Source organism: Rhipicephalus sanguineus, chromosome 10 (genome assembly GCF_013339695.2).
Source record: "Rhipicephalus sanguineus isolate Rsan-2018 chromosome 10, BIME_Rsan_1.4, whole genome shotgun sequence".
Taxonomy (NCBI): Eukaryota; Metazoa; Arthropoda; class Arachnida; order Ixodida; family Ixodidae; genus Rhipicephalus; species Rhipicephalus sanguineus.
The window spans coordinates 15,361,175-15,386,565 of record NC_051185.1 but is presented as its reverse complement, the minus strand read 5'-3'; the positions used below and the strand labels follow the sequence as shown (position 1 = coordinate 15,386,565).

The 25,391-nt window shown below is 44.9% G+C and overlaps 2 protein-coding genes across 2 annotated transcripts in view; one reads left to right on the top strand and one right to left on the bottom strand.

Annotated features, from left to right (window-relative positions):
• The window catches only part of LOC119407108 (neurofilament heavy polypeptide), a 22,831-nt gene extending 10,227 nt beyond the window's left edge, over positions 1 to 12,604 (top strand). Inside the window, exons 5-9 of the mRNA XM_037673964.2 lie at positions 494 to 627; positions 2,904 to 3,000; positions 5,106 to 5,240; positions 8,711 to 8,815; positions 10,540 to 12,604. Coding sequence (XP_037529892.1) covers positions 494 to 627; positions 2,904 to 3,000; positions 5,106 to 5,240; positions 8,711 to 8,815; positions 10,540 to 10,595 — 527 coding nt within the window. The 3' untranslated portion in view covers positions 10,596 to 12,604. The remainder of the gene's footprint in view (positions 1 to 493; positions 628 to 2,903; positions 3,001 to 5,105; positions 5,241 to 8,710; positions 8,816 to 10,539) is intronic.
• LOC119407107 (intraflagellar transport protein 52 homolog) lies at positions 12,365 to 25,391 on the bottom strand. The gene is made up of 10 exons (XM_037673960.2): positions 25,235 to 25,391; positions 25,043 to 25,130; positions 23,704 to 23,833; positions 23,254 to 23,389; positions 22,790 to 22,919; positions 20,461 to 20,547; positions 19,819 to 20,042; positions 17,244 to 17,331; positions 13,501 to 13,743; positions 12,365 to 12,754 (listed from the first exon to the last, which is right to left on the bottom strand). The coding sequence occupies exons 1-10, from the start codon at positions 25,348 to 25,350 to the stop codon at positions 12,689 to 12,691; spliced, it is 1,308 nt and encodes a 435-aa protein (XP_037529888.1). The 5' UTR covers positions 25,351 to 25,391; the 3' UTR covers positions 12,365 to 12,688.

The following is a 25,391-nucleotide window of genomic DNA, read 5'->3' as shown; positions in this document are numbered from 1 at the left end:
CGATATTGAAGTGCCTGCGCCAGAAATTTGTCATCAAAATTTAATTTCTTTCCTTTGCCGCATAATGATTGCACCCAGAACAGGGCACCCAATAGTGTCGCCTTCGAGATCTGTATTTGCAATTTGATGATCGTGCCTGTGACACACTAGTTAGCAAAAGTAAGGCCTTCGAGATCTGTGTCTGTTGCCCAGAGCTGTTGCATGGGCTCATCGACACAGGTGCTTCCATGCCATGATTCTCGCGGTCTGATTGCGTTGCCTTCGTGTTTGTCATGTTTGAAGCATTGTAATGCACCGTGCCATAAACCAGAGCCAGGAGACTTCTGAGAAAGTTCATGTGCACTTTTTCTTCGGGTGGGATGATCTTCCAGGAAAGCCCTCCCCCCTCCACTTTGCCGGTAATTTGAAGTTGTTGAAGCGAGGGGCACTTGCTCAGAATTTTATGGTACTACTATTACGTCTCATTGATGAATTGCATTGACGACGCTTGCAGCTGAAGAATCCAAGAGCCCTGCCCCGAAGCGCAAGAAGCAGGCCAAGGAAGCTGAGGCTAAAAAGGCTGAGCCGGCTGCTGATATACCAGCGGAACCTGTCGCCGCTGAGGCAGTCACTGCTGCTGATCCTGAGGCGAGTCGTGTTCTGTAATGCCACAAGGCGTAGTAGACGACAGCATCTGAGCAGACGATACATGCCACTAGTGGCTGTTGCACGGCGCAAGTGCTAACACGCAGACTCTGAGATGTTACAACACCTGTTTATTTCGGAGGTCATGCTGAGGAATTCTGCATTCTAAGTCATGCCCTTGTCGTGTGTCACTACCGGCAAGTGGCAGTGGCACTGTCTGCTTTCTGTTTCGTATCGAAACCTGCTATTTTCACGAGTTGCTCGTGATGCTTCCAATAGTATTTTAAACTTCAAATTTGTAGGCTTGTGAGAACAGTAAATTTTAGGTTTGAAGCGAATTTGAAGCGAATGATGATTTGGTCAAATAATTTCGAATCGAATTTGAATAGTATATATCGCATATTATAAAGAAAAATGAGCATATTTGTCGTGACCCAACTGACCTGCACAATATATTTTTTTAATTGAAACAAGGCATTTGCTAATGTCATTCTTTTTGGTTCAAAGGGAAGTGGAAACAACTTTGAAGAGTATCAGGATTTGACTTTCGGTAGAATGGAAGTGATAACCGGTAAAATATGTTATGTTTTAAAATTTACTATACTTAAAGCATATAAGCTGGTATAACACGCTTTTAAACTTAAGAAATGATGAATCGATGTGAGGTTAATATGTTCATTTAACCTTGAAGTGGGGCTTCGTGGCAGTGCGGATTTCCCCTGGATAGGTGTTGTCACGGCATAGTAATCCTGCACTGCAGTGAAGCCACCTTTACAGGGGGTCAGGCTGTTTATATATGTTTATTGTTCATTTCAAGTACTTCGAAATTTAGAATAATTTAAATTGGTTTTGAAGTGAATTCGAATACTGTAATATTCGTTCGAATATTCGAACTGCTCGAATAGTCGCACAAGCCTACAAATTTGCCATGGAGGCTCCTCTGTAGTGTCTACACTATCTGAAGCTAGGCCTTCTACGAAGTCTATATTTCTGTTGCAGTTTGCCCTTATCGTTTCATGTGTTAGCTTTCACATCACCTGTCGTTGGTGCAACGCACTTAGCAGCGAACCTTGAAGGGGTCTCGGGGGGTTTTCTGAAAGCTGTGTGTAAGGAGTTATAAGTATCACAGAGCATGATAGGCTCGCTTAGGAGAACATCCATTCAAACGCATCCTGTCATGCGTGCCTATATGCATTCCAAATGTGTGTGTGTGTGTGCGTGTACTCGGCTTTTAATAGGTTGCGCTTTCTCTTCGCAGCTCACGCTTTGTCGAGACATTGTAAACAAGGCAAGTGACAGTTTTATCTGTCATCAAAACAGTTCTGAGGCAAACCTGCGTACTGCGTTCTATGAAATGCACTTTTACACAGCCCTTGCATGGGATGGGTTTGTCTTGTAGATCTGCAAGCAAGTTCCTTTTGTGTGTGCATGTGTTTGGATGGTTATGATTTGGACTTGTTTATTTGTACGTTTTTCCCTTCATGTGGTGTGTCCTGGCATTGAGAGTGTCCGCGGTTTCCAAGCACCTTGTCTTCGGATGACATGATTTCCAATGCCTTGCAGTCTTATTTATCGTCACTTTCTTTTGAAATGTTGCTGTCATGATTTTCTTTTTTTGTGTCCCCGTCCTCTTTTTTTGAAGGGACACTGAAGAGAAAAACAGTTTCTCTTGTATTAGTAGTAAGCTACCCTTCAGCAGTACTTAAAGCACCACTCTTGCTGCAAAAAGGCATTTGGTGAACCAGAAAACATACAGAAACTAATATACATACAGGTGGTGACACCGCTGTAAGGTTGCTGCACCGACCCTCTGTGATGTCGCACGTTTCGAAGGCCTTTGTAATTCCTTGCTGGCAAAAGTAGATTACACTGTGTTCTAAATGAGCTAGATATTTAACATGTCAAGTTTCGAGAGCATACGTTGAGCCATCGTGGGCAAAATACGGAAAAAACATGCTTTTAATTTCATGACGTCACAGCGATGTACCGGCATAGGAGTTTCGGTGCAAAATTCGAACGGAGCAATGGCCTTGCCTTTTTCTTCCCATAATGAACCCGCAAATGCAAAACTAGTGAAAATAGAATCCTGAAAGAATAATTTATCAGTCTATACCGGTTCAGTGCTTCGCTTTAGTGTCCCTTTAAGCTTGGCTTGCAATTTTCGCAACCCTCTGTGATACAGATCATTTATTAAATTTCATTCGCTTTAACGGCGAGACGAAAACCTGCTATTGGTGGCTGCAGTGAACAACAACACTGTTCTCTTGTTCCACATCTAGGAACATCCCAAGGATCAAAGGAACAAGAAGAAGCCCAAGTCTCCTCCCACTGAGCCGGAGCCCGTGAAGAGCCCGACTAAAAAGGAGTCTGCTAAGAGTAAGAAACCGGCAACACTTATACAAAATTTGTCCTGCTTCTAACGCCCACCATGTTATTTGCGGGTTAAGAATAACAAGCTGATGTGTGCTAGCTATAACATGGTGCAGCTTTCACAATTAAGACTGCATAGTACTTTCAATTTCCGAGGAAAAAAAAAAAACCTTGTGGAATTCACCTAACGGAGGGAAACTTGTTTGCTCTTGGCATTCATCATCACCACTGCCACGTACATAACTCTAACATTGTCTTATCAACTGCAACATATTTTTTCAGTTCCTATAATTTTTGTAATTCTGCCTTGTCACAAGGCTCTCTATGGGTTCAAAGCCCACACATCAACTACATTGGAACCCGCATATATGGAACCCACATGTAACGAATTATTGTGTATATTGAACAGTTGTAAAATCACTTTGAATATATCTTCAATGTAAGATATTTTATGCATCCTTGTTCGAATGTAGTCGTACGTCAGTTTGTCCTGTAGCATACACCATCCTATGAAAAGCCAAATAAGCATATCGCATGGCTTAAGTCACTGTTCTACATGGGCCGCTTAGTGATCAGTGTACAACTACGCTAAATCAAGCTGCTTCTTTCTCACCTCTTTTTTACCCGATTTCATGGTCAGTGGTCAAACTTTCATCGATGATACGAAGGTTACCATACTAACGGCATGTGCGCTCATAATAGTGTTGCGAGGCACATTCGTTGGCAAACATCAATTATCAATGTGGCTCATTGCGTCTCGCATGCTGTGCTGCAGTGACTGGGAAGGACATCACTCCGCTTTCCCCGTCAGGCTCTGTCGTTTTGCCATCTTTGCGACGGTTGATGTACCGGTGCAGCGGCTGCATTGTTGTTGCACGAAAAACACGCACCATGGATTCTATGAATGTCTCTGTTTAATGGACAGCAATGCGGAACACGTTCTTAAGCCTGTATAACCCCTTCAGGTGTGAAATATGATCGACTGTCTGCATATGTGTCAAATTTGCACGACATAAATCTCAGGCACTTGATATTACATTTCAAAGAAGAAGGTGATGTAATATGTTTTATGCGAGTTTTAGTAATTAGTCCTAATTAGCTTGTAATTAAATAGTTCGCAGTCAGTCATGTTCCATTTTTACATAAAAAGGATCAAACCGTAGGCTCAAAATGCATGTGCAATTTGTTTTTGGTTGTATTCGTTTAGAGCTGACGTTGTTGGAACGCAGCACGTCAACCGAGCCATCGAATATCATATTGCCTATACTGAAGTGGTCAGCTGCTCTTGTATGCAGCCCTTTGAGGTTAAGGAAAGATGCAGTGAATATGCAGAACGTTCTATTCATCCTACGTGCAGTGCACATTGCTCTTCTTTGGCCACTAGTACGCAGAACTGTTTAAAACGAAGTTGCATCCTCATAAGCAAAAATTGCGCCTTATGGAAGATAACTACGCGGTTGCATTTAACTAGGCTTGTGCGAATATTCAAGCACTTCGAATATCCAGACGAATAGTACAGTATTTGAATTCGCTTCGACACGAATTTAAATTACCCGAAATTTCGAAGTATTCGAAATGAACGAATAGACATATATAAACAGCATGAAATCCCCTGTAAAGGCGGTTTCACTGCAGTGGAGAGGTGCTGTACCGTGAGTACACCTATCCAAGAGAAGTCAGTACTCCCGCAAAGCCCCACTTCAAGGTTAAATTAACATATTACTCTCACATTGATTCATCATTTCTTATGCTTAAAATATCGTTATACCGGCTCATATGCTCTAAGTATAGTAAATTTAAAACTTAACATATTTTACTGGTTATCACTTGCATTCTACTGAAAGTCAAATCCTACTACTATTCAAAGTTGCTTCCACTTCTCTTTGAACCAAAAAGAATGACATTTGCACATGCCTTTTTCCAAATTCCAAATTTAATGTGCAGGTTAGTTGGGTCACGACAAATATGCTCATGTTTCTTTATAATATGTGATATATATACTATTCAAGTTTGATTCGAAATTATTCGACCAAATCACTATTTGCTTCGAACCTAAAAATTACTGTTTGCACAAGCCTATATTTAACGCATTATTTTGCTCATTATTTTAGAGGACACTGCCAAGTCCGAGGATGCTGCAACAAAAGCCAAGGCCAAGAGTGGCAAGACTGAGAAGAAGCAGGTCGAGGATTCAAAGCCCAGCGATACCGCCAAGAAGGCGGCACCACAGGAGAGCTCACCCGCAGGTATTTTCTCGCACGCTTGTTCTTGCATATCAGGCACAGTAACCTCAAGAAAGCTGGACATGAAAACCTAGAGGCCCGTGTGCCGTGCAACGTCAGTGCATGTTGAAGAACACTCGATAGTTGAAATTTCCGGAGCCCTCAACTACGGCGTGCCTCAATCATATCGTGCTTTTGGCACGTAAAACCCCAGATATTATTGTTAACCCCTAGAAAGTGCAGTGGACTCCAGTGGCAAACGGTTAATGATGGCGACACAAGAGTTTTCACGCCTCAAGGCTTGCATGCACACCGAAACAGTCCAAGGTGGCACACGGACTTTTCGGAGAAAGCGTGGCTTGTTGTTACAGCTTCGGGCTGTCTACGTACTGTTGTCTTGCACAGAATATATACAGCTCAGACCACTTTGTGATGGGATTCTCGAGAATGAGCAAGAGACAAGAGTACGTTGCGTCGAAGACAGTAACGTTCTCCAGAAAAAAGGCGAGGCTCTTTTCTGTTTTTTTTTTTTCGCTTTATGGAGAAACTCACGAACATAACACACACAACATCGAACACTAATAGTAAGACGACACTTTACAACCTATGAAACCAAAGAAGACATGAACAAGTTTAGTCCTAGCGTGAACGAAAGTCTCACCGGTGAGATCTATGCGCCGACGCGGGTCACGTCGACGTGGAAGATATGTCAGCGCGGGACTGCCGTTGTCGTCGGAGTTCGGTGAAGAGCAGGGCACCGCTCACGTGGATGCCTAGACGGAGATGGCGTGGAACGAAGACCGTGGACACCCAAGTCACGCAGTCTTGTACACGAACGTGTGGATAAGGGACCGCAACCAAACACTCGGGCCTACACCCGACGGTGTTACTGGTGGCTGCGGTAACTCCCGGCTGGCTCCATGGACTCGCCGTCGAAGTTGAGGCCAAGTGAAGCAGGCCACTCGGACCCTTGAGCTCTGCCAGGCACTCGGGACTACACCCGACCGTGACGCTGACGACCAGCCTCCACGTTCCTTCCGCCCGATCGAACGGCTTCGCACATCACGCGCCCGCTTCTCGTGCCCACCTTCAGCTACGTCATTCGGCCCGCCAATTCTTTTTCACTCGTGGCCTCGTGGCACAACCCATCGTCATCTTCGTCTTCGCGCAAGTCTTGCCGCTGCGCTTCTTCCCCTGTCGCTCTGTCCAAGTCGGCTCCGTCACACCACACACAATATTCGCGCACTTACAATATTCACGCACTTCTCCCATCACACACTTATAACGTAACCGCTTACAGTGCAGTACCGGCTATAATGCGTTTTTTTCTGACTCCCGTTTACTCTCCCATAGAACTCCATGTATACGCATACCGCTTATTGTGCAGACCCCCGAGATGAAAGACCGGTTATAATGCGGCTGCCGGAACATTGTCAGAGATGCGAGGGTGCGAGCGTGCTTCTCAGCGGAGATGCGCCGGCGGGGGAGAGAGCGGCGACGGCATTACAAAGGTGGAGGGGACGCGGAACGAACGAACAAGGAGCGGGGGGAGAAAAAAAAAAAGGGATGGCTGTGGGGGACAGCAGCCCGGCGCAGGTGCGTGGTGTGAGGAGGGGGAGCGGTTGCGCGGCCGACGGAGAAGCCTTTGCCCCCTTCGGCCGCTTGACATGCGCGCTTCGTCGTTGCTTCGTCGTAGAGCGCAGATATCGCGCGTGCAACCTCGATTCCCCCGCAAGTAACAATGCTTTGAGACGCGATTGAGCTTTCGCCTTTGCCACCAACAGGCGGACTTACAAGCTTGAAAGACTTTTTCAGGATAGTTGCCGCGGCTGTTCTCCCGATCGCGAACCGAAACTTCGTTTCACGCGTGATGCCCTCGGTTTAGCTCGCGAGTGCGATCTCTTCTACTCCCGATCTCCGTGTTGCCTAGGGCAAGCTTCTCGCGGTGGCATGCCAAGTTGCAACGCGCACGCTAGGCCTAACGAGCGCTAGCTGCCATGTCGGCGGCCGCGGACTACAGAAGTTGCGGTTTGGTGCCGAGTCAATGAAACATTTTGCAATTGTTGCATTTAGAAGGGGTGACTTACATCTTTTACGAAAACGCGGGCGCGCGTGTGAAACACTCGAGTGGTGGTTTGTGGTCGCCACCGTTTTCGACATCGCGGACGCGCAGTGTGTTACCGCGGCGACTTCCCGTGACGGCGCATTGTTTCCGCGTTCGTTATGTCGGCACCGCAGGTCCGGGGACGCTAACAGTTCAACATTTTCAAATGTAAGCAGATGCAAACTTACGCCCCAGTCGCATGCCGCGATAGTCGGAATCGCGCGCCTGCCTGTTGGTCATGTTTTGTACACGTGCAACCTTTAAAAAATGTTGTTTTGGTTATAGTGCGGTACCGCTTATAGTGCGGATATTCGCGACTCCGGCGACTTACGTTATAAGCGGTCTATGCTGTACCAGAAATGGGGAAGCACGTGCAATGGCAGTGACTTGAATGGATACTTTGTGACACATTAGAAATATTAGACAATTTTAGTTTAGTGTTAGTGGGATAGCGGGGGTTAAAGGAATAGCATTACCATGCCGCAAACGTTCGTTACAAACAGCGTGTTTTAGTGTAACGGAAAAGCGGTATAGAGTTTACGTGCCCGAGCTGTGACTGCAGCACCACCTAGCAGACGATGAATGCGTTAAAAAGAGTGAAAAGAAAAAAAAAATGGAAAGTTCTCGCCTGTATCCCTGCATGCAGCAATAATACTCCTTTTTTTTAGTATTAATAAAAGTAAATAAATACGAACCACGTGCCAAAAGCGAAAATTCGTATGTTGCAGATTTGTTGACACCGATCTTGTTAGGCCTAGAAACATTCGAAATGGGAAGTGATCTCGAAAACTTCGCCAAGTTATCGTCGAAGCTACAGTCATTTGCTGCGGACCAAGTCATTTAGCACAGTCATTTGCCGCGAACAAAGTGAATACTTCAACAGCAATGCCAACTTCAGTTTGAAGCAGCAGTCCGAGACCGCTGCCATGTTTTACGTGCACTATGTAAACCCCGCTAACATGGTAACGCTAAATCTGAACAATAGCGTGCATACGGTAAACGCTATGGGTCGTTTAGTGTACTGGGCATGTGCATTTCGATACCTTTATGGCATTAGCTAAGAAGTGCGTAGCGTGGTGTTGCACATGTCCTGCTGGTCCTGTGTTGCAATGTTGTCATTGTCTGCTCAAAGTTCTCGGTAGCAGCATGTCGGAAAGTTTTAATTGACGTAGACAGCTCTGATGTAGGTGGCTGAGTTGCACATTTCTCAAATTATTTTCTTGCCACAGTTTTACGCAGCAAGTTTTGTCGATTTCGAATTGTCTGGCCGTTTTTGTGGTGTTTGATAGAACGTTTAACTATTTGCTCAGGAGCCTGGTTTTGTGCACCATTCCACTTGGGATTGGAAGTGTAGTGAGCTAGTATTGATTGTGTGTGTTACTGTGTGCAGCGGAACCTTCTGTGAAGCCAGCAAGCAGCCCAGAGACTGCAGAATCAAAAAGCTCAGAAGTTGTCCCGCCTGCGGAGTCCAATGTGGCTTTTGACGAACTCGGTGGTAAGTCTGTGGAAAGCTTCTAGGCGATTCTATCTCATGATAATTGACTTTTGGCCTGAAAGGAAGCGTTAGCTTGGTAGCTCCCATCTTGAATGCACAAGGACGAAGAAATACTGTGTTTGCATGATTCTAATGCGCACTTTTTTTTAATAAATGTAGGCCTCAACTCTGTGTGGCGTTACAATCGGGCTCAAAAGTGAAAATTGCCATCAAGTTTTGTTTTTGTTTTCAATTTTCCTGATGTAAAGCTACTTGCATGTTACAATTGAGGGCATGCCAGAACCATGCAAATATGGTAGTTTTTCTCGGGAACTGCTGTATGGATCTTGGTTTTTTTTTTTTTTCATTTAATACAAGTAGTTAAAATCTAGCAACTCTAGGTAGTGCTTCAACGCACATGATTTTCTAAAAAAACAATATTGCAAAACTGAAATTTCAGGGTACTCAACTTTGTAGGACTCTAAAGCAACAATAAAAAATAATATCCCAGTTTTGTAATGTATACCAAATGATACACCAGTGGTGGACAAAAGTGATGTGTTACGGCTTTAACATATACCACTACTTCATGAGTATGGCCTTTGGAAGACTCGTGTAACCGTTGTAACAATTGTAACAGAATTGGGTTATACTTATGTCTATTCCCAAGTTAGGGGGGAAGCTTTGATACTTCCGTTTTCAACGATTATTGCACAAATGTGGTTGAAATAAAAACAACTGCTTTCTGCAGAGTGCGGATTTTGTTTTAAGTGCAACAAATCTAATAAAATTCAGTACAGTGAACATTGTGGAAAAAAGTGCTTTTTCCAATTACATGATCTTTCACAGTGTGACGTTTCAGGGTTTGTCTTGATCACACTGCTGTAGCTGGAGCTAATGATTTCCTCTTTGCTTCTTGCGTCCACCTGGTGGAATCGCAGGTTGTTCTAGGCCGTCTTCAAGGCTGATATCTTCATACCTTACATGACTGCAAGGTGCCAATGAAATCGTGAAAGTGCCGTCATTTGGCATTGTTGACTAGTTGTCACTTGGCACTAGCACAGTTCACCAACTGTAAGATCAATACTAACTCACCCATTACATCACAAATAGCACTTGTGATGTGCACCGACATGAACTCAAGCTGTAAGATCTTTATTCTGTTTCGATTTTGATTGATTTGTTGATTACTTTGTTTACATATACAGAACCGTAGCCTTATTGAGTTAATCTTTCTTTAGTTGTCTGTCACGGTGGATCAGTGGTTACGGTGCTCGGCTGCTGACCTGAAGGTTGCAGGTTCGATCCCGGCCGCGGCGGTCGCATTTCAGTGGAGGCGAAATGGTAGAGGCCCTTGTACTGTGCTCTGTCAGTGCACGTTAAAGAACACCAGATGATCGAAATTTCCAGAGCCCTCCACTACGGCATCCCTCCTAATCATATTGTGGTTTTGGGACGTAAAACTTCAGATATTATTATTACTATTCTTTAATAAGTTGAGTACGTCAGAGAAGTGGACAATGTGATGAAATATGGAAGTTTTCAGGTGTAAGATGAGTGAGCTCGTGCAAAATGGGGCCAAGTGAAGATTGTTGGGAGAGGCCTCCAATCAATCAATCAATCAATCAATCAATCAATCAATCAATCAATCAATCAATCAATCAATCAATCAAAATTGTGCAGCAGTGGACATAAATAGGATGGCAATAATGATACAATTACATTTTGTTCGGATACTTGTGTAGATGCCTGGACGGAGGCCAAGCCCCAGAAGAAAAAGAAGAAGGCCCGCAAAGACTGAGAGCTGTGCCCTGCCTTCTTGCCTAGTCGCCCTGGAATCCAGGTGAAGCGACCGTCTGCTTCGACGGGACCAAACTGCTGCCACTGCGTCGAAAAAAAAGTGTCCCCGTGGCTCCCACTGCGCGTTCGCTAGCTCCAGCAGCGAGACTGACGCAGCTGGCATTGATGTCCCCGAGCCATCGTCCCTTTCAGTCTTGCGTGCAACAAGTGACTCTTTCTTAACTTTCTCTCGCTCGTGCAGTGATGGCTTGTGCAGTGACGACTCGCGAGCCAGGCGATGCGTCGGAGCTGCCGTCGTCAGCTGTGTCGCCACGGGGACGGCACGTGCCAGAAGTATGCAATGCGCGCTGCCACCACACCCTCAGCAGCTGTGTCCTTTTATTCACAGTCCTTGCATTCTTCCTTTTTTTCTCCTGCTGCGTGGTGTGGTAGTGGACACAAGAGAAGACTTGCTGCGTGGCCCCTCCCCTCTCCTCGTTTTGCCGTTGACGTGAACGAATGCAAGCGCGTCGAACGCGTCCCCGCCGTGCGTTGCAAGGGAGTGAGAAATCGTGGCTTTGCCCTTGCACCGGTGGGGAGATGCTTGGGGGTCCGCACATTGTGCGAACGTGTAACACATAGAAGGAGGGCGGTGACCACTGTGTCAATGTGTTTTGTTTGTTTTCCTCTCGACATTTTTGTTATTCCGAAGAGTTTTTATTTACTCTGAGCAGGCCACTATACATCCCTGAACGGTTAACAGCCTTTACCAGTCGTCGTCGTCTTCAAAGGTCCCCGTGAGCGAATGGATCTCTGTGCACCATTTGCAAAGGTCAACTCTGCTCAACATTTTTTTCCTTCTTACACATCCTCTTTTTACTTTCTTATTCTCTCTCTCTCTCTCTCTCGCTTACTTTACACTCAGGCCTTTCCTTTTTTGTTTTTTGTTGTTGTTTTTTTAATCTTGGGAGAGTAAATGCTATATTTCATATTACGGTTGGTGGGTTGCATTAAGAGTTTTTACTTTTGCTGGTGTTTATATGGGCACTGCCTTTTGCCACTAGTTTTTTTACTCTGACCTCCGTGAGAGCAGGGTTACGTGGCGGCTTCCACATTTTACGTGCCACACTTTATTCACAGACACGTGCATATTTTTTGTGCAGTCTCGTATATCTTTTCTTTTGTCCAGGAAGTTCTTGCTGAACATATATACATACATAGTACTGGAGGAATGACGGAAGGAGCGATGGTTTTTATGCATTCCCTATTGTTTTTTTCCGGTACGACTTGAGGTGAGAACATTCTACATGTACCTTGTCCCGGCCTTTTTTAAACACTTCGTCTTCCTTTCTTAGATCGTATCGCACTGACGTCCCTTCCCTCATCGCCTTGGGAGTGTTGTTTTGGGGTGCTGTACAAGTTGTTAGTTAAGAGAGTTTATAAATGCAAGAGCACGCTATGTTTCGAGATGGCTGCGTTATGTCAAAGCGAATGTGCAGCAGTCGAAAAATGATCGAAAATTTCCTTTTATGTCTGCGTTTGCTGAAAGGTGTTCGCTGCGAAACTGGACGCTTTTCGAAGCGCACAGGCGGGGAAATGTCGCCGACAACGCCGCCGCCTGCATTGCTGCGGACGTTTCCTTATTTCTGCCTGTGTGCATTTATTTTGCAGCAAGCACGCCTTTCAGCGAAAAGTGAGAGGGCGATACAGTCGCCCACGCTTTTTCTTTTGTACGTTTGTTTTTTTACACTATCAAACCTTATTCCGACACATTGCATGGGTTTTCCGTCATTTGTCGTCTCGTTTCACTCTTCCGTATCAGTTTTGCAAGGAGTTGTGATAAATGCAGGGAACGAATGGCGTTTTTTGAAGTTGCCTCGCACTTTGCCCTGTTGTTAAAGAGCAACTTGTTATTATATAATAATTATTGAACACAAAACTGTGTACATAAGGGCCAAATGTCCGTGCAAGGACAGTTCCCACTGTTGTCTGCTCTCTTTGTAATAAAATGAAGAAACTTCACTCGGAAAATGGCATTGTCATTTATTTCATAATTAATTTCACATTCGTTACCATTTGCTTGAACGCAAGTTCAGGGCGTGAGGCTGCCAGCCATCACAAGTTATCCTGTTCAGTTATGATGTCGTGCTCTTCTAACGTCCCCGGCACTGGGTCTCCACACTGCACGGGACATAGTAAAGAGAACATGCACAGATGTCAGAATTCACAATGTTTGTGTACCGCATATGTGTGCAGCGATGTGAGTTGTCGTGCGACTGTGTGTTACACAACCTAGTCTTGGCTGTTGGAGGAATGTCACCACCGGATTGAAGTACCTGTTTCCTCCCAACAGCTTGTCCATGTCATTGTTGCCTTTGGGACTTTGTCACACTTGGCATCACTGTGCAATATTTTACACATCTCAATAGCCTCTGGTTGCATCATTCACATGGGATACAAAAACAGCTGAACGAAACATTAAGTGCATGCCGGTGTGAATATTTATTTGTATTTTTGTGACAACCAAATCTACACAAGCCACAAGTTTGATGGACAATGCTGTTTGCAGAAATTATGCTCCCAGAATGGCCCTAATTATGCAGCAAGCCCGATCTTAAAAAAAAAAAAAGCGCTAAAGCTTTTTTATATTGTTTAACTAAGGTGGTTGGCAATTTTGGCCTCAATTCCTTGAACACGAGAAAAACTGTGCATTGGGGATGAATTCAAAATTTACGCCAAATAAAGCAATGCTGTAGGTACCCATACGTCTCATCAATGATCAGCTTTGCAAGAATTCAGGATATCCCAGCCATTTTACCAAACTGTTGTGCACAGCTGTGGGTGTGGCTTGCTGAAGAATAAACTTGCATGTGCAAGCTGCAGCACTCTCATGTCCGCTATGTCGAGAATTCCCTCGGAGCACTTGCCTGATTTAGCTTTCGAAACTCGACGAGGCGCGTGAGCACGTGCTCCACGATCTGTTTTGGGTTGCCCACGGCACTGCCAATGCCCAGCACTTGTCCGCACTGCAGCAAGAAATAGTGCAGGTCCTCGTCGGTGCACTTGTTGGCAAGCTGGGCCAGGCGGCGGCTCTCCGAGCTCAGCTCTTCGTCCAGGTCGAACAACTCGAGTGGCGGCCCACTGGGTTCTCTGAAGCATGGTGGGAAGACCTGCACAAGTTTGAAACAATTTTGAAGTTTGAAACCGAGACAACATATGAGCACTGGTATGTCGTCCACAAGAAACATGGACACAAAAGAAGACGAGACTACATACGAGTGCTCGTATGTCATCTCTTATCTTTTGTGTTTTTGTTTTTTGCGTTACGAATTGTTTCTACGCACAACCAACAGGCTCACATCACCACAATTCTGTAGAAGTTTGCAGTGGTTCCACTCCTGCGCCAACTGCGCCAAAGTGCGCCAAATTGTATTTACTGCGCCATCCTGATAATATCGACGAAATTTGCGCCAAACTACGCCAAAGTCTCGGGTTTGGAGGCGTCTATCACCGGCAATCGCACCGCCGGCGCGTCAGAACATGTGCAGCTCGATCTTGGGGAAGTCGCAATCATGGACCAAGAATTATTCCGCTGAATAAATAGCGCTCGCGCGTGCGTTCCGAGTAAGCCACGATGCCATGCACGGTGCCGATGCAGCTTCTGTTCTGCAAGTCGGCTCGACAGCAAAACGCGCTCTCCGCAGAGGCTCGTGACGTCTAGGCCTATCGGTAGCGAGAAAGTGCGACGGCGATTCATCGGCGGACGTCGTCTGTTCCAGAAACGCTGCTGATAGCTCGTTTCAAGCGTCGCACGGCACGTAAGGAAAGCAATGTTAAGTAATAACTACATGAGTGCCGCTAAAATGTCTGTCACTTCTGTTTCCGGACATCGCGGAATAAAAATCTGGGATCGCTCGCAGTAGATATATGGGACAATATAGAATTTTCCTTGCTTCGCGTTTATGGAAGAGCACACGAACGGTGGAAACGCGTTGACACTTTTCCTCAGGTATCCATCAGAACAGCTTTTTCGTAATTCCTTCCGCCAGCACGTCCGAGTTTGTATTCCAGGGGCGTAGCCAAGGGGGGGGGGGGTGGGGGGGGTTCAACCCCCCCCCCGAAATTTTTCAATTTTGCTTGCGTATATAGGCGCGCACACATACAAACGCACGCACGAACATACATAAAGTATGGTTGAACCCCCCCCCCCCCCCCCCCCGAAAAAAATTTCTCGCTACGCCCCTGTTGTATTCACTGCGGTAAATACCCCCTAAAAGGCCCTGCCGTTTCGAGCTCACGTGCTAGGGTTCCAATTCGAATTTTTTGCTTGCTTTTTTAAAAATGTCATCTCATTAGTAAAGTGATATCTCCTGGTCGGAGCAGCCGCAAATGCACAGCTGTCAGTAGCGGGCCCGTCGCTGACGGCCCACAGTGAAGCGGCTACGCCATGTTACACGTCCGCCCCTCGCTTTCGGGGGTCAATAGCTAACGGTTAAAAAAAACTCAGTTTCGCTTAAGAGTGAAGCCATGAATGCGATACCAAAAAATTGTATTGTGAAACGAAGTAATACTAGCTAACTCTTTTGGATCCGATCTCGCGTAACTCAACAAAACGCTGGTTTAAGGGAATATGGCCCCTCCAGGAACCGAAGCGTTTCCTTGCTCTGAGTTCTCTAAACGCGAAGTAAGCGTTGAGAGCACAGCAAGTTTACGAGCCGTCTCCTGATGCCTCGAGATAGCGCGCGCGCAAGCGACTGCGCCCTTCGAACGATGCGCCCCCCCCCCCTTCCTCTCCCCTGGCGTCCCTTCATGCTCCTTACGAAAGACGGGCGGGGCGTTTCCTCTCTGTTTGATGAGCAATCGACGGCAGGCCCGCACGCGGGAAGATGTTATCGCATGCGCTGTCCGTGCGGCGGGTACAGACGGCCGGCTAGTTTAATCTCCGCTTCAGCCGCGTTCGTCGCCAGCGCTCGCGAGCTTTTACCCGCGGCTAGAATGCGCGTGGTGATGTTATTAATTTGGACTTTATACGGAAAATTACGGCGACGGCAAAAATCCGCCGAGAGTGTCCATATAATTGCTATCGCAAGGGTCAATGTACGGGGCTGATTTTGCGCCCCCCCTCTTAGGTGATTAAGGGGGGGGGGGCGCCCCCTGCCCCCCCTGTGCGCACGCCTATGCTCCTGGGATGATTTTTTCCATGAGATTTGCAATGAATCGAAATATTTCTAGCCTTCATAAGAGCCCCATAATAATACTGAGGTGCTTGAATGTTAATGCAATATGCTTCTGTATTGCACTCCAGGATGTAAAATTCGCTGCTCCAAAGTGCTCCCAGATGCAAAATTATCTGCTCCAAAGTGCTCCAAGGTGAAAATTTTGCTGCTCCAAAGTGCTCCAAAACGGAAATTTTGCTGCTCCAAAAATTGCTCCAAATCAGAAGTCCTCGGTAGCATCACTGAGTGTGCCATGAGGGAGCATTTAGCAAAGTCATCCGAGACGTAAAAAAACTCGCAGGGTCCCTTACGCATTCGCCTAAGACAGCTCGAAGGCCATCTGGTGCAGCTATTTTACCGTGCACTTTATATCGATGCCCAACGTTCAGTTATTACTATTAACTAATTAACTCGCCAAGTGAATTTGTGTTATCATTACATAATTAGCTTTCACTACTCACTTGTAATCTGCTTCGATTATCATCACCATGTATATGCACGGTCACGTTTTCACTCGCCTTTGTGTGGCTTTCACTCCCCTGGACTTAACATCATCTTTTTTGCCTCACTTCTCTCACTGGCCTTTCATTCAAGTTCACGTTTGCATGAGACATGTAAAGCTTTCGCCTTGGCAAAGTATTAATTAAAGGGAGAGAGAACTCCAGAATCGGTGCTCCGGTCTGGTAAAGGATCCACAACAGGGGCGTAGCCACGTTAGGGCACACCGGGCCCGTGCCCCCCCCCCCGAATTTTTTTTTTTGCCATAGCATACATAGCAGAAAATGACGCTCGACCACATCTGCCTGCTCGTCCCCACTACAGATCAAGGAGGTGCCCCCCCCGAAAAAAATTTCTGCCTACGCCCCTGATCCACAATGCTCATTGATGAGCAGTACTACAATACGTGACCTAACATGCATAGGAAAAAGTTTGGGCATCTAGTGCAATACAGTCTAAACTCACTATAATAAGCACTGATATAAAATAGTATTATCGGAAATAACAAACCAAGTTTGAAATGTCCCTCAACGATATTGGCAGTCGAAGGGTCTAGGTTTGGGCATCACGCACAGGCGAGTGCGACGCATAAGTCATGTGCTGATGACTGTCTGCAAAAGTGTCAAATTTTAACTGTGGAAAAGCAGCTAATATTTTAAACGCCTGTGCACTCTCTCTCTTGAAGTCCTGCTTGCTACTTGTATAGACACCTTTATGTACTAGTACAGTGCGTTGTCACCGGCCATGACATGTGGCTATCGTAGTACACCATGCAATGTGGAATATTCAAAACCCCGGTGGAAGTGTCATAGCGTGAAAGGAAAAGAAAATAATAATGGGTTGGGCTTGTGATATGAGCATGGCCCTATTGTGGGAGAAACCAGGGAAGGTCGAGGCAAGGGCTGGTGAGAACTTTGAAATTTCAGCTTCACAAATATGGACGACTGGCAACTTACCGCAGGTTGTAGTGGCGGCAGTGGGCATTCGAACTGTGGACTTATAAGCCGCAGTGGCTCGTGGGGCACACCGAGCTCTTCATAGGCACTAGGAAGAACATGTGAAACCTCGCATAAATGCATGCGCTGCACTAGGTACTTACAAAGTCTTCAGTGTATAATGCTAACTCGCGCTGTACATGCAATCATTCACTTCGACAAAAGTAACCGATTTGACGTGTACATAAAAAAAATGCCTGGCCTGTCCGAGAAGCGCAGCACAGTCACAGCAAAAGCTGGAAAAGTGGCATTTCTAGAGTCCGTTATAAATTCTCTTTGGGGTACTAATACAAGTACACTAGCAAGGTACCCACTACGCTATAAATCATAATTTTTGTGAAGTTGGGAAGCACCCAATACTCCATTATTAGTCATTCTGCGGAGAAGCGAGGTACCAGCTACACATCTGTAAGGCATTATGTGCACTTTGCTGATGCAGCGGCTGATGACAAAGAATTACAGCTGAGCCCTTTGTTATGGGTTGGAAGCTTTAAACGACTCACTAGTTACATAATTCGCATTGTGTGACGCCCGGTCATTATTTTACTCTCCCATCACGCTATATAACATACGTTAGCGTGAGAAAGAGAGAGAGAGAGAGGGAAAAATTTTTATTGAGAACCTGAGGAAATGGATTATGGGGTCCTTATGGGCTTCCTTGGCAACCAATAGAAACGCACTTGCGAGGAACCCACTACGCTATAAATCATAATTTTTGTGAAGTAGCGAAGCAGCCACTATGCCATTCTTCGTCATTCTGTGGAGAACCGTGGTACCTGCTAAACACCTGCAAGGCATTATGTGCACTTTGTTGATGCTGTGCCAGATGACGATGAATTATGGCAGAGCCCTTTGTAGTGCGTTGGAAGGATTCAACAACCCACTCATAGCGCAATTCACATTGTGTGACGCCTGGTTACAGAATTCGTGTTGTGTGACGTCTGGTTGTTATTTTACTCTTCTACCATGCCATGTTATATATGTTAACTTGGTTCCTTCCCAACATGAAGCCTGCACAGGGTCTTTTTGCAAAGCATGTTTCAAGCACCGGCATGGCTCTGAGGTAGAATACTGGGCTCCCACGCAGAGGGCCCAGGTTCGATCCCACTTCCATCCTGGATATTCTTGTTATTTCGCACGACAGTGGTTATGGACACCGGCGACGGCGGTGGACAACTGCCGTTGCTGTGATCTCATAATAGCTCTCGCTGTAAAAGAGAATGCAGACATGCACAGAGTAGCACTCGTCTTTGTTCGTTGCTCTTATCACCAAGGTTATCATTGTTTTGAATTTGAGCTCGGCATTTGTTCAAAAAGCAAAATGCTACGTAGACTTGACTGTTGTTGAGTTAAAGGAACACAACGTAGTTTTGCACAGACAACTGTATACAATATTATTGCAACTTGGTATAAGAACGTGACATCAAGAGCACATACGTAGTTAGCCCTTTCTCATATCAGTACATCACCCTTTCACAATGTCAAAAGCACCACTCCAGCTGTTAAAAGATTCTTGCAAGCTGAAGATGTGCAAAAAGAAAATGCAGATGGCGAAACCACCTTGACATTAGCTGCACCCACGACATCACATTTTGGAGGTGCCTGCTAGAGCCTACATTGTACCTCCCCTGCTCCCCCTATGCACACGCCTATGTCTTTGTTCCTCCGTAGCTTCAGCTTAAAGGGACACTAAAGGCAAATATTAAGTCGACCTTGATTGTTGAAATAGCGGTCCAGAAACCTCATAGTGCTACTTTTATGCCAAGGAAGTGCTTACTTTGAAATAAAATAACGTTTTAGTGGTCCGCATCGTGTTAGCGCACTTCAAATCACCTGCCTGAAAGCGGTATTTCGCACGTCACTGTTGCTGTGCCCAATGTTGCCCGCCTTTAATTACTGTGCGGCAGCGTGCACCATTCGGGCATCCGGCAACATCACATGCATGTGGTATTTTGTCGAACTTTCTGTCAGAGCGACTTTCTCGAGCGTGCAAAACACATGCGGCAGTACGCGATACTGAAACTACCACCACTGAGACGCGACTGCGTGAGCAAAGCAGGGCGCCGGGCGAAGCGCAGTTCGGCAAAAACAGAACTTTTGAACCATGCGCGCTGTTCCCCATAGAATTGCCAAAGAGGTTCTTTTTTCCATGAATCAAACAGAAACGAACAAGCAGCATTTTATTACTTCTCTTGATGCATGGAAGGTTCTTTTTTATTGCAGCTAGTTTGATTACTAGTGATTAATTGTATTCAGACCCTCTCACGTCATCAGGATCACTTCCAAAATGTCTCACTCGTGGCGCTCATCGTGTGATACATTTAGCTAGGGTAATTTAGCTTAATTTCTCAGTAAGTAGGGCACTGCTGTTGATAATACTGCCCTTTTAGACATTGTCATACATTGAGCTTTCACTCTGACATAAATTGTTATTTGCCTTTAGTGTCCCTTTAAACACAGTCTTGTGTGAGTCACTGTTACATAAACCTAGCAGCTAGCCAGTTGCTGTTTACACGTCCATAAACTGTTGGCTCACTTGATGACCGCTGGGAGCATCGAGTTGTCGAGGGTGTAGAGCTGTTTGCGGAAGAGCTCCATGTGGTCGTTGGGCAGTTCCTCTCCCTCTTGTAGGCAGCAGAACGGTGCATCAGCAATCGTGGCCAGTGACGGAATGGGGTTGTAGTCAAACACCTCGGGATCTCCAGCATCAATGGCATTCAGCTGCACTTGGTCGCTGGTCAGGAAATGGAACAACACATCCTGCAACGTTCAGAGAAAAGTCGTACTTTAGTTTGAAAAACTTTGTTGAGTGTTGTGGGTAGGCGACAATCGTTGAACCTCTATCATCACAATGAAAAAAAAAAAGGCATGCAATGAAGCACAAATCTCAGGTCAATTTCACAGAGATTCTGTTTGATTGGGACTAAGTATTTGTGACTGGCCAACTGTCTTCACAGATAGGTAGTATGTTTGCCATCACAACAGTTTGATCGAGACACTTCGTGGAGCATAATTTTGAAGACTTTCGATTTCAGTTTTCGCTATTGTTGCCTTCGTGTATACATGCACATCAGTTTTCTTGTAGGCCTAAGAGCAAAGCACGTTAGTGGCAATGCTGGCAATGTAAAATTGAAATAACGACAATTTTAAGAGATTAGTGCAACACCAGCCGACACACCTTGATCTTGCTGTTGTCTTCCTTGTCCAAGTAGTGGTCCGAGAGAAGATGGCATGAGCCAAGGACCACTATTCTTCCAGACACACCCTGCATTTTGACAGCCCAAGTTCAACATTTCTTTTTTCTCACACATGACCCAGAATGCTGAACTCTTTCTCCTTTTGCGTCTGTTCTTTTATGGTCACAATTTCACGTATCTGTTGTAGTTACAGCACCATCAACCTGTTCTTGTTCCATTATGTTCCAACATGTTCTTGTTTCCATTATGATTCTTAGTAATTCCTCAGCCAAATGACTCCAATAAACAATTAGGCCGAAGAAAGCATAGGGACATTAAGTGTTGACTTTAGCTGTAGTGTAGTAATTATGATGTAAGTTGAAATTAATTAAAGTGGACGAGAAACTGCCCTTCCTATCAGTATGGACCGAACCTACAACCTTTGAATGTGAGATTTTTTTGTCCACTTTTTCATTTCAATTTACGTTATAATTATAACGCTACAGTTAAAGACAATATATGTAGTCCCCTATGCTTTCCTTGACCCAACTGTCAGTTTAGATTCATTTGGTTGTGTTGAACAAAGAAACGAACCACTTGGAAAAAATTATCCTTCATTCGTTTAGTAATTCCTCGCATCAACGTGAGTGGTGATACACTCTTTTTTTTGCATAGCTGAAAGACAAGCAAGCATAGATTGCGTATTAAACCTCGTACAGGTCATCTTGAGGCTAGAAGATCTGGAAATCATCGCTATATGCACAGAACACGCTTATACGCAAAACTACTTTCTAGACATTGCCACATAATGCCTTCTGGACTGTCACAAATCCATGACAGCTCCCGCTCAGAAGTGCTGCAAAAAGTGGCAGCTCATGCTTTTTGTGGGCGCACAGTCAGTCTAGACATGGGAGGTGCTTTCATCCTCCGATGGGCTGCCTAAAGGTGCAACGAGAGACGGCTCACTAGCGACGAGAAGCACGAACACGCAACCAATTCATTCAACCAATGGTAGTCGTCATAAGTATAGAGTAAAGGAAATAAGTAGGGATGGGCGAATAGTGAATTTGAGGTTGGAAGCGAATCCGAAGCGAATAGTGATTTGGTCGAATAATTTCGAATCGAATAGTTCGAATAGTATTTACTGCATATTATTAGGAAAAATGAGCATTTTTGTCATGACCCTTGCACAATATTTTTAAGGATTGGAACTAGGCATGAGTGAATGTCACTTTTTTGTTTTGAAATGAAGTGGAAGCAGCCTTGAATAGTATCGAGTTTTGAATAGCAGTAGGGTGCAAGTTATAAGTGATGCAATACGTTGCAATTTAAAAATTACTATACTTAGCGCATATAAGCCCATATAACACGCTTTTAAACTTAAAAAAATATGTGCATTTAACCTTGAAGTGTGGCTTCGCGGCAGTGCAGATTTCCCCTGGATAAGTTGTTTCACGGCACAGCAAGCAGACGCCGCAGTGAAACCACCTTTACAGGGGGCTATGTGCGGTCAAATGTATACATATATTCGTTCATTTCGAATACTTCGAAATTTCGAATAATCTAAATTCGTATCGAAGCGAATTCGAATAGTGTAATATTCGTTCGAATATTCGAAAAGCCCGAATATTCGCCCATCCCCAGAAATAAGACAACATAGCAGCAAACAAGTCGCGTGGGAAAAGAGAGGAATTCTGTATCTATACTACTCGCTTCCATTGTCATCATTTTTCATTTTTCTCTGTTTCTTCTTTACAACATATGCTGCATTCGATAATTTGATGAACTTTTAGTCAATGCCATCGATGGCATACTTCCTCATGTACCGATACGGTGTGTTTCAAATGCCTTGATAATGTCTCTTTCCATCTTGGTCGTAAGAATGTTTGCACATGACTTCACCTATCTAACCTGTCTGCTGCTATGCCTTTAAGCAGCACTTTTAGCCATGCTGTTTTATCAACTAGCTCCTATTGTCTCATTATCTCCGTTGGAATGACTGACAATGGGCAGTGTGGAAAATTCCAGTATGCCTGCATCATCTGCATGCCCGAACTTTACACCATCCTACCGTCTTTTTTTTCGCAACAAATATAACAGCAAACTGAGGTCAACACCGATTAACCCTTTCTCAACTTCTTTTCATCCTTGCCTGTTTGAGTGGAGCATAGATAACCCTGCTCTATGTCTACATCTATGTGGTGTTCTACGTCTATGTGGTGTTCCACATGTACGAGGTGTTGTATGTCTAGAGGGTGTTCTACGTCCACGTCGTGTTCTATGTCTAATGTGGTAACTCTGTGTTATATGTCTGCAAATCAATTAACATACCTTCTGTCCGATGTACAGTGCGCAGATCGGACGCGCCACAGGAAAAGAGCAGCCCCCCGTAGACAGGAGAGCTACTGCAGGCTTAGCAACATTGAGTGTTGCACCAAAAGGGTAGACAAACGTCAGTCCTCTGCAGGAACAACATTCAAGCACAAACTTTAGCACGAGATTTATTTACTCCATATGAGCACTCACTCACGCATGCACAAGGAACCGTTTTAGCATCCTTTCTTTGAACGGAGTCTGCAGCACCTTCGAATAGCATTACCAATCTTTTAAATAAGACAGAAGTTCCAAATGAGATGGAGACTTGAAGTGATAAGACGTCATTGAAGAAAGAATGTTGCTGGCATTCTCGTTACTCATCATTTACATGACAATTTCTCATTACTCATCATTTACATGCGTATGGCTGTATGTACATAAATTGTAACTGAAGGGTATAATGTTTGTGATGCTCTCACCGGCTGTCACCACTCACGGAGGAGTCAAGCGCCATCTCCTCAAGAGCCCTGTTCACAGCTCTGTTGAGGATTCCGTCTGAGATCAACGCTTCTTTTGGATGTGGATACTTGTGATAGACTGTCCTCACAACAGCATCTGTTGAACCAAGTAAACCATCTCCAGTTTTCATTCTTTTTTTTCACGACATGCTTGTCAAACACTGCTACGCCATATCAAGACGTGCAAACATACCTCCACAACAAATTAGAGGGTAAAACTAGTCGGGGGTTCAAGCTAACCTAATTACACGAGTGGTTTGAGCAACAATTTTTTTCTGAAATAAAAGCAAGAAGGTTCATCTTGTGCCAGTAAAACATTATTATTAACTTGACGTTCAAGTTTTGCACACGGTTTGTAAAACGGCGACACACTGAAATGCCCCATCTCTTTTTATGAAATGGCGTGCTTACCGCTGTTGACAACAATGCCGTATTCTTCGAGTAAGAAATTTATGTTGGTCTGGAAGCGGCGTTCCCCGCCTTCACCAACCAAGACCAGCAGCCTGCCCCCTTGAGTCACAAAATCTCGTAAGGCTGAAAACTACAAAGGCATAATTATTAGCACTTTGTCAGTTTATCTCTTTTAGTATGTACGTCCCGCGACAAAAGTCTACAGGACAAGTATGAGCCCATTGGCAAATATGAACTTCTGGTCAGTTAATTTATATATGACGCCACTTCTAATAATTTCAAGTGTCGTGTAAAGTTTGTTTGCTGAGTGTACATCTCATTCACTCTCAATAGCAAAGTATCATTGCCATTGGGAACAGGTGCATGATCTAGGAATGAGCTCATGAACCACATTTACTTTGTAAGTTTTTATACTGACAGTTAACTGTATTGCACAATGTTTTAAACACCTCAGACCAACAAAATCACGATTTTGCTCCGACATGGTGGGCCCTTACACTGCTTTACGTATACAGTACTGTAAATATTGACTAATCAATTGTGAATAATTAGTCAATTATGACACAACTCGATTTCTGTGTGGGTTCATGTATGATAAAATTGTGTCTCTTATGACAATAAATGTTTGAATTAAATAATGACAATATCTAAACTCAATGTGGTGAACATTTATTAATTGCTATCTTAAATGCCAGCCCTCAAACGCTTCCTTGAAACCACGATATCGCGTGACTGTTTATTTTTCTTTCTCAGGGCCTATAGATTGTTTGTTTATGAAGCGAGAGTTACGAAAAACAAAACAAATTACGCGTTCTGTTTGTTTGAATCACACGTACGGTCCACAACGGTGACAAATTTTTCTGGCATAATTTGCAAGAACGGTGTCCGGTGCGTTTGTGTGTTTCATAAAATAACAATTTGGCAAGTTGTGTAAACCACGTGATGTAAACATTTCCAGTGAGCGTCACGTGACCGTCCATATTTTTGTGACGTCGCTACGCCATGTCTATCACCCTAGGGTGCCTAGGGTGGCTAGCCACCCTATCACCAACCCTATCCTTACCACTATGTCCATAGCATTCATATGGCATGCGTCGATACGGCCCCTTTTGTAGCGTAGATATTAAAGCGATATATGAATTAAGCTCTCGGCGCATTTCGTGAAGCTCGCGGGGAGCTTATGTTGAATTGTTTTTATTTAAGAGTATTTCGAGACGATTCTGGACCAGTTTTCGGCGCTACAGAAGCGTAACTCAGCTTGCGCTCTGGGGTGAATTGGGTACGTAAAGTAATTATGCTGCTAATTTAACCAATCGATCCGTACATTTATATATCTTACCTCCGTCTCTGTAAATTTTTGTCGCGGACCGCCGAGCACCAGGACATCGGCACCGGACAACACATCGGGCGATATCTGCGCATTTCCGCTGGCGCGGCAGGTTTTGTATCGCTTTAGTTAAGGCCGGCGTGCTTTGGAGATATTTGCGGCAATTTAATGCGCACAGATGAAGGATACTAGCATATTCCTCACCTGTGGACTTGCCACATGCTTTTGAGCCGCCTCTGCAGCACCTTGTAACCATCGCTGACGCCGAACAGCTCGTGCTTAGACGAGTCGAACAGTATCGTGAAAACTTTGTCGCCCATTGATTGCCAGCGCACATGCTCCGAGCGTTCCAACGTTTGCG

Excerpts from the sequence above, each read along its gene's own strand:
- LOC119407107 (XM_037673960.2), bottom strand. The coding sequence starts at position 25,350 with ATGGGCGACAAAGTTTTCACGATACTGTTCGACTCGTCTAAGCACGAG. Across the intron at positions 25,131-25,234 it reads AGCATGTGGCAAGTCCACAG|CGGAAATGCGCAGATATCGC; the intron begins GTGAGGAATATG and ends CTGCCGCGCCAG. Across the intron at positions 23,390-23,703 it reads CGGCATTGTTGTCAACAGCG|ATGCTGTTGTGAGGACAGTC; the intron begins GTAAGCACGCCA and ends TTGGTTCAACAG.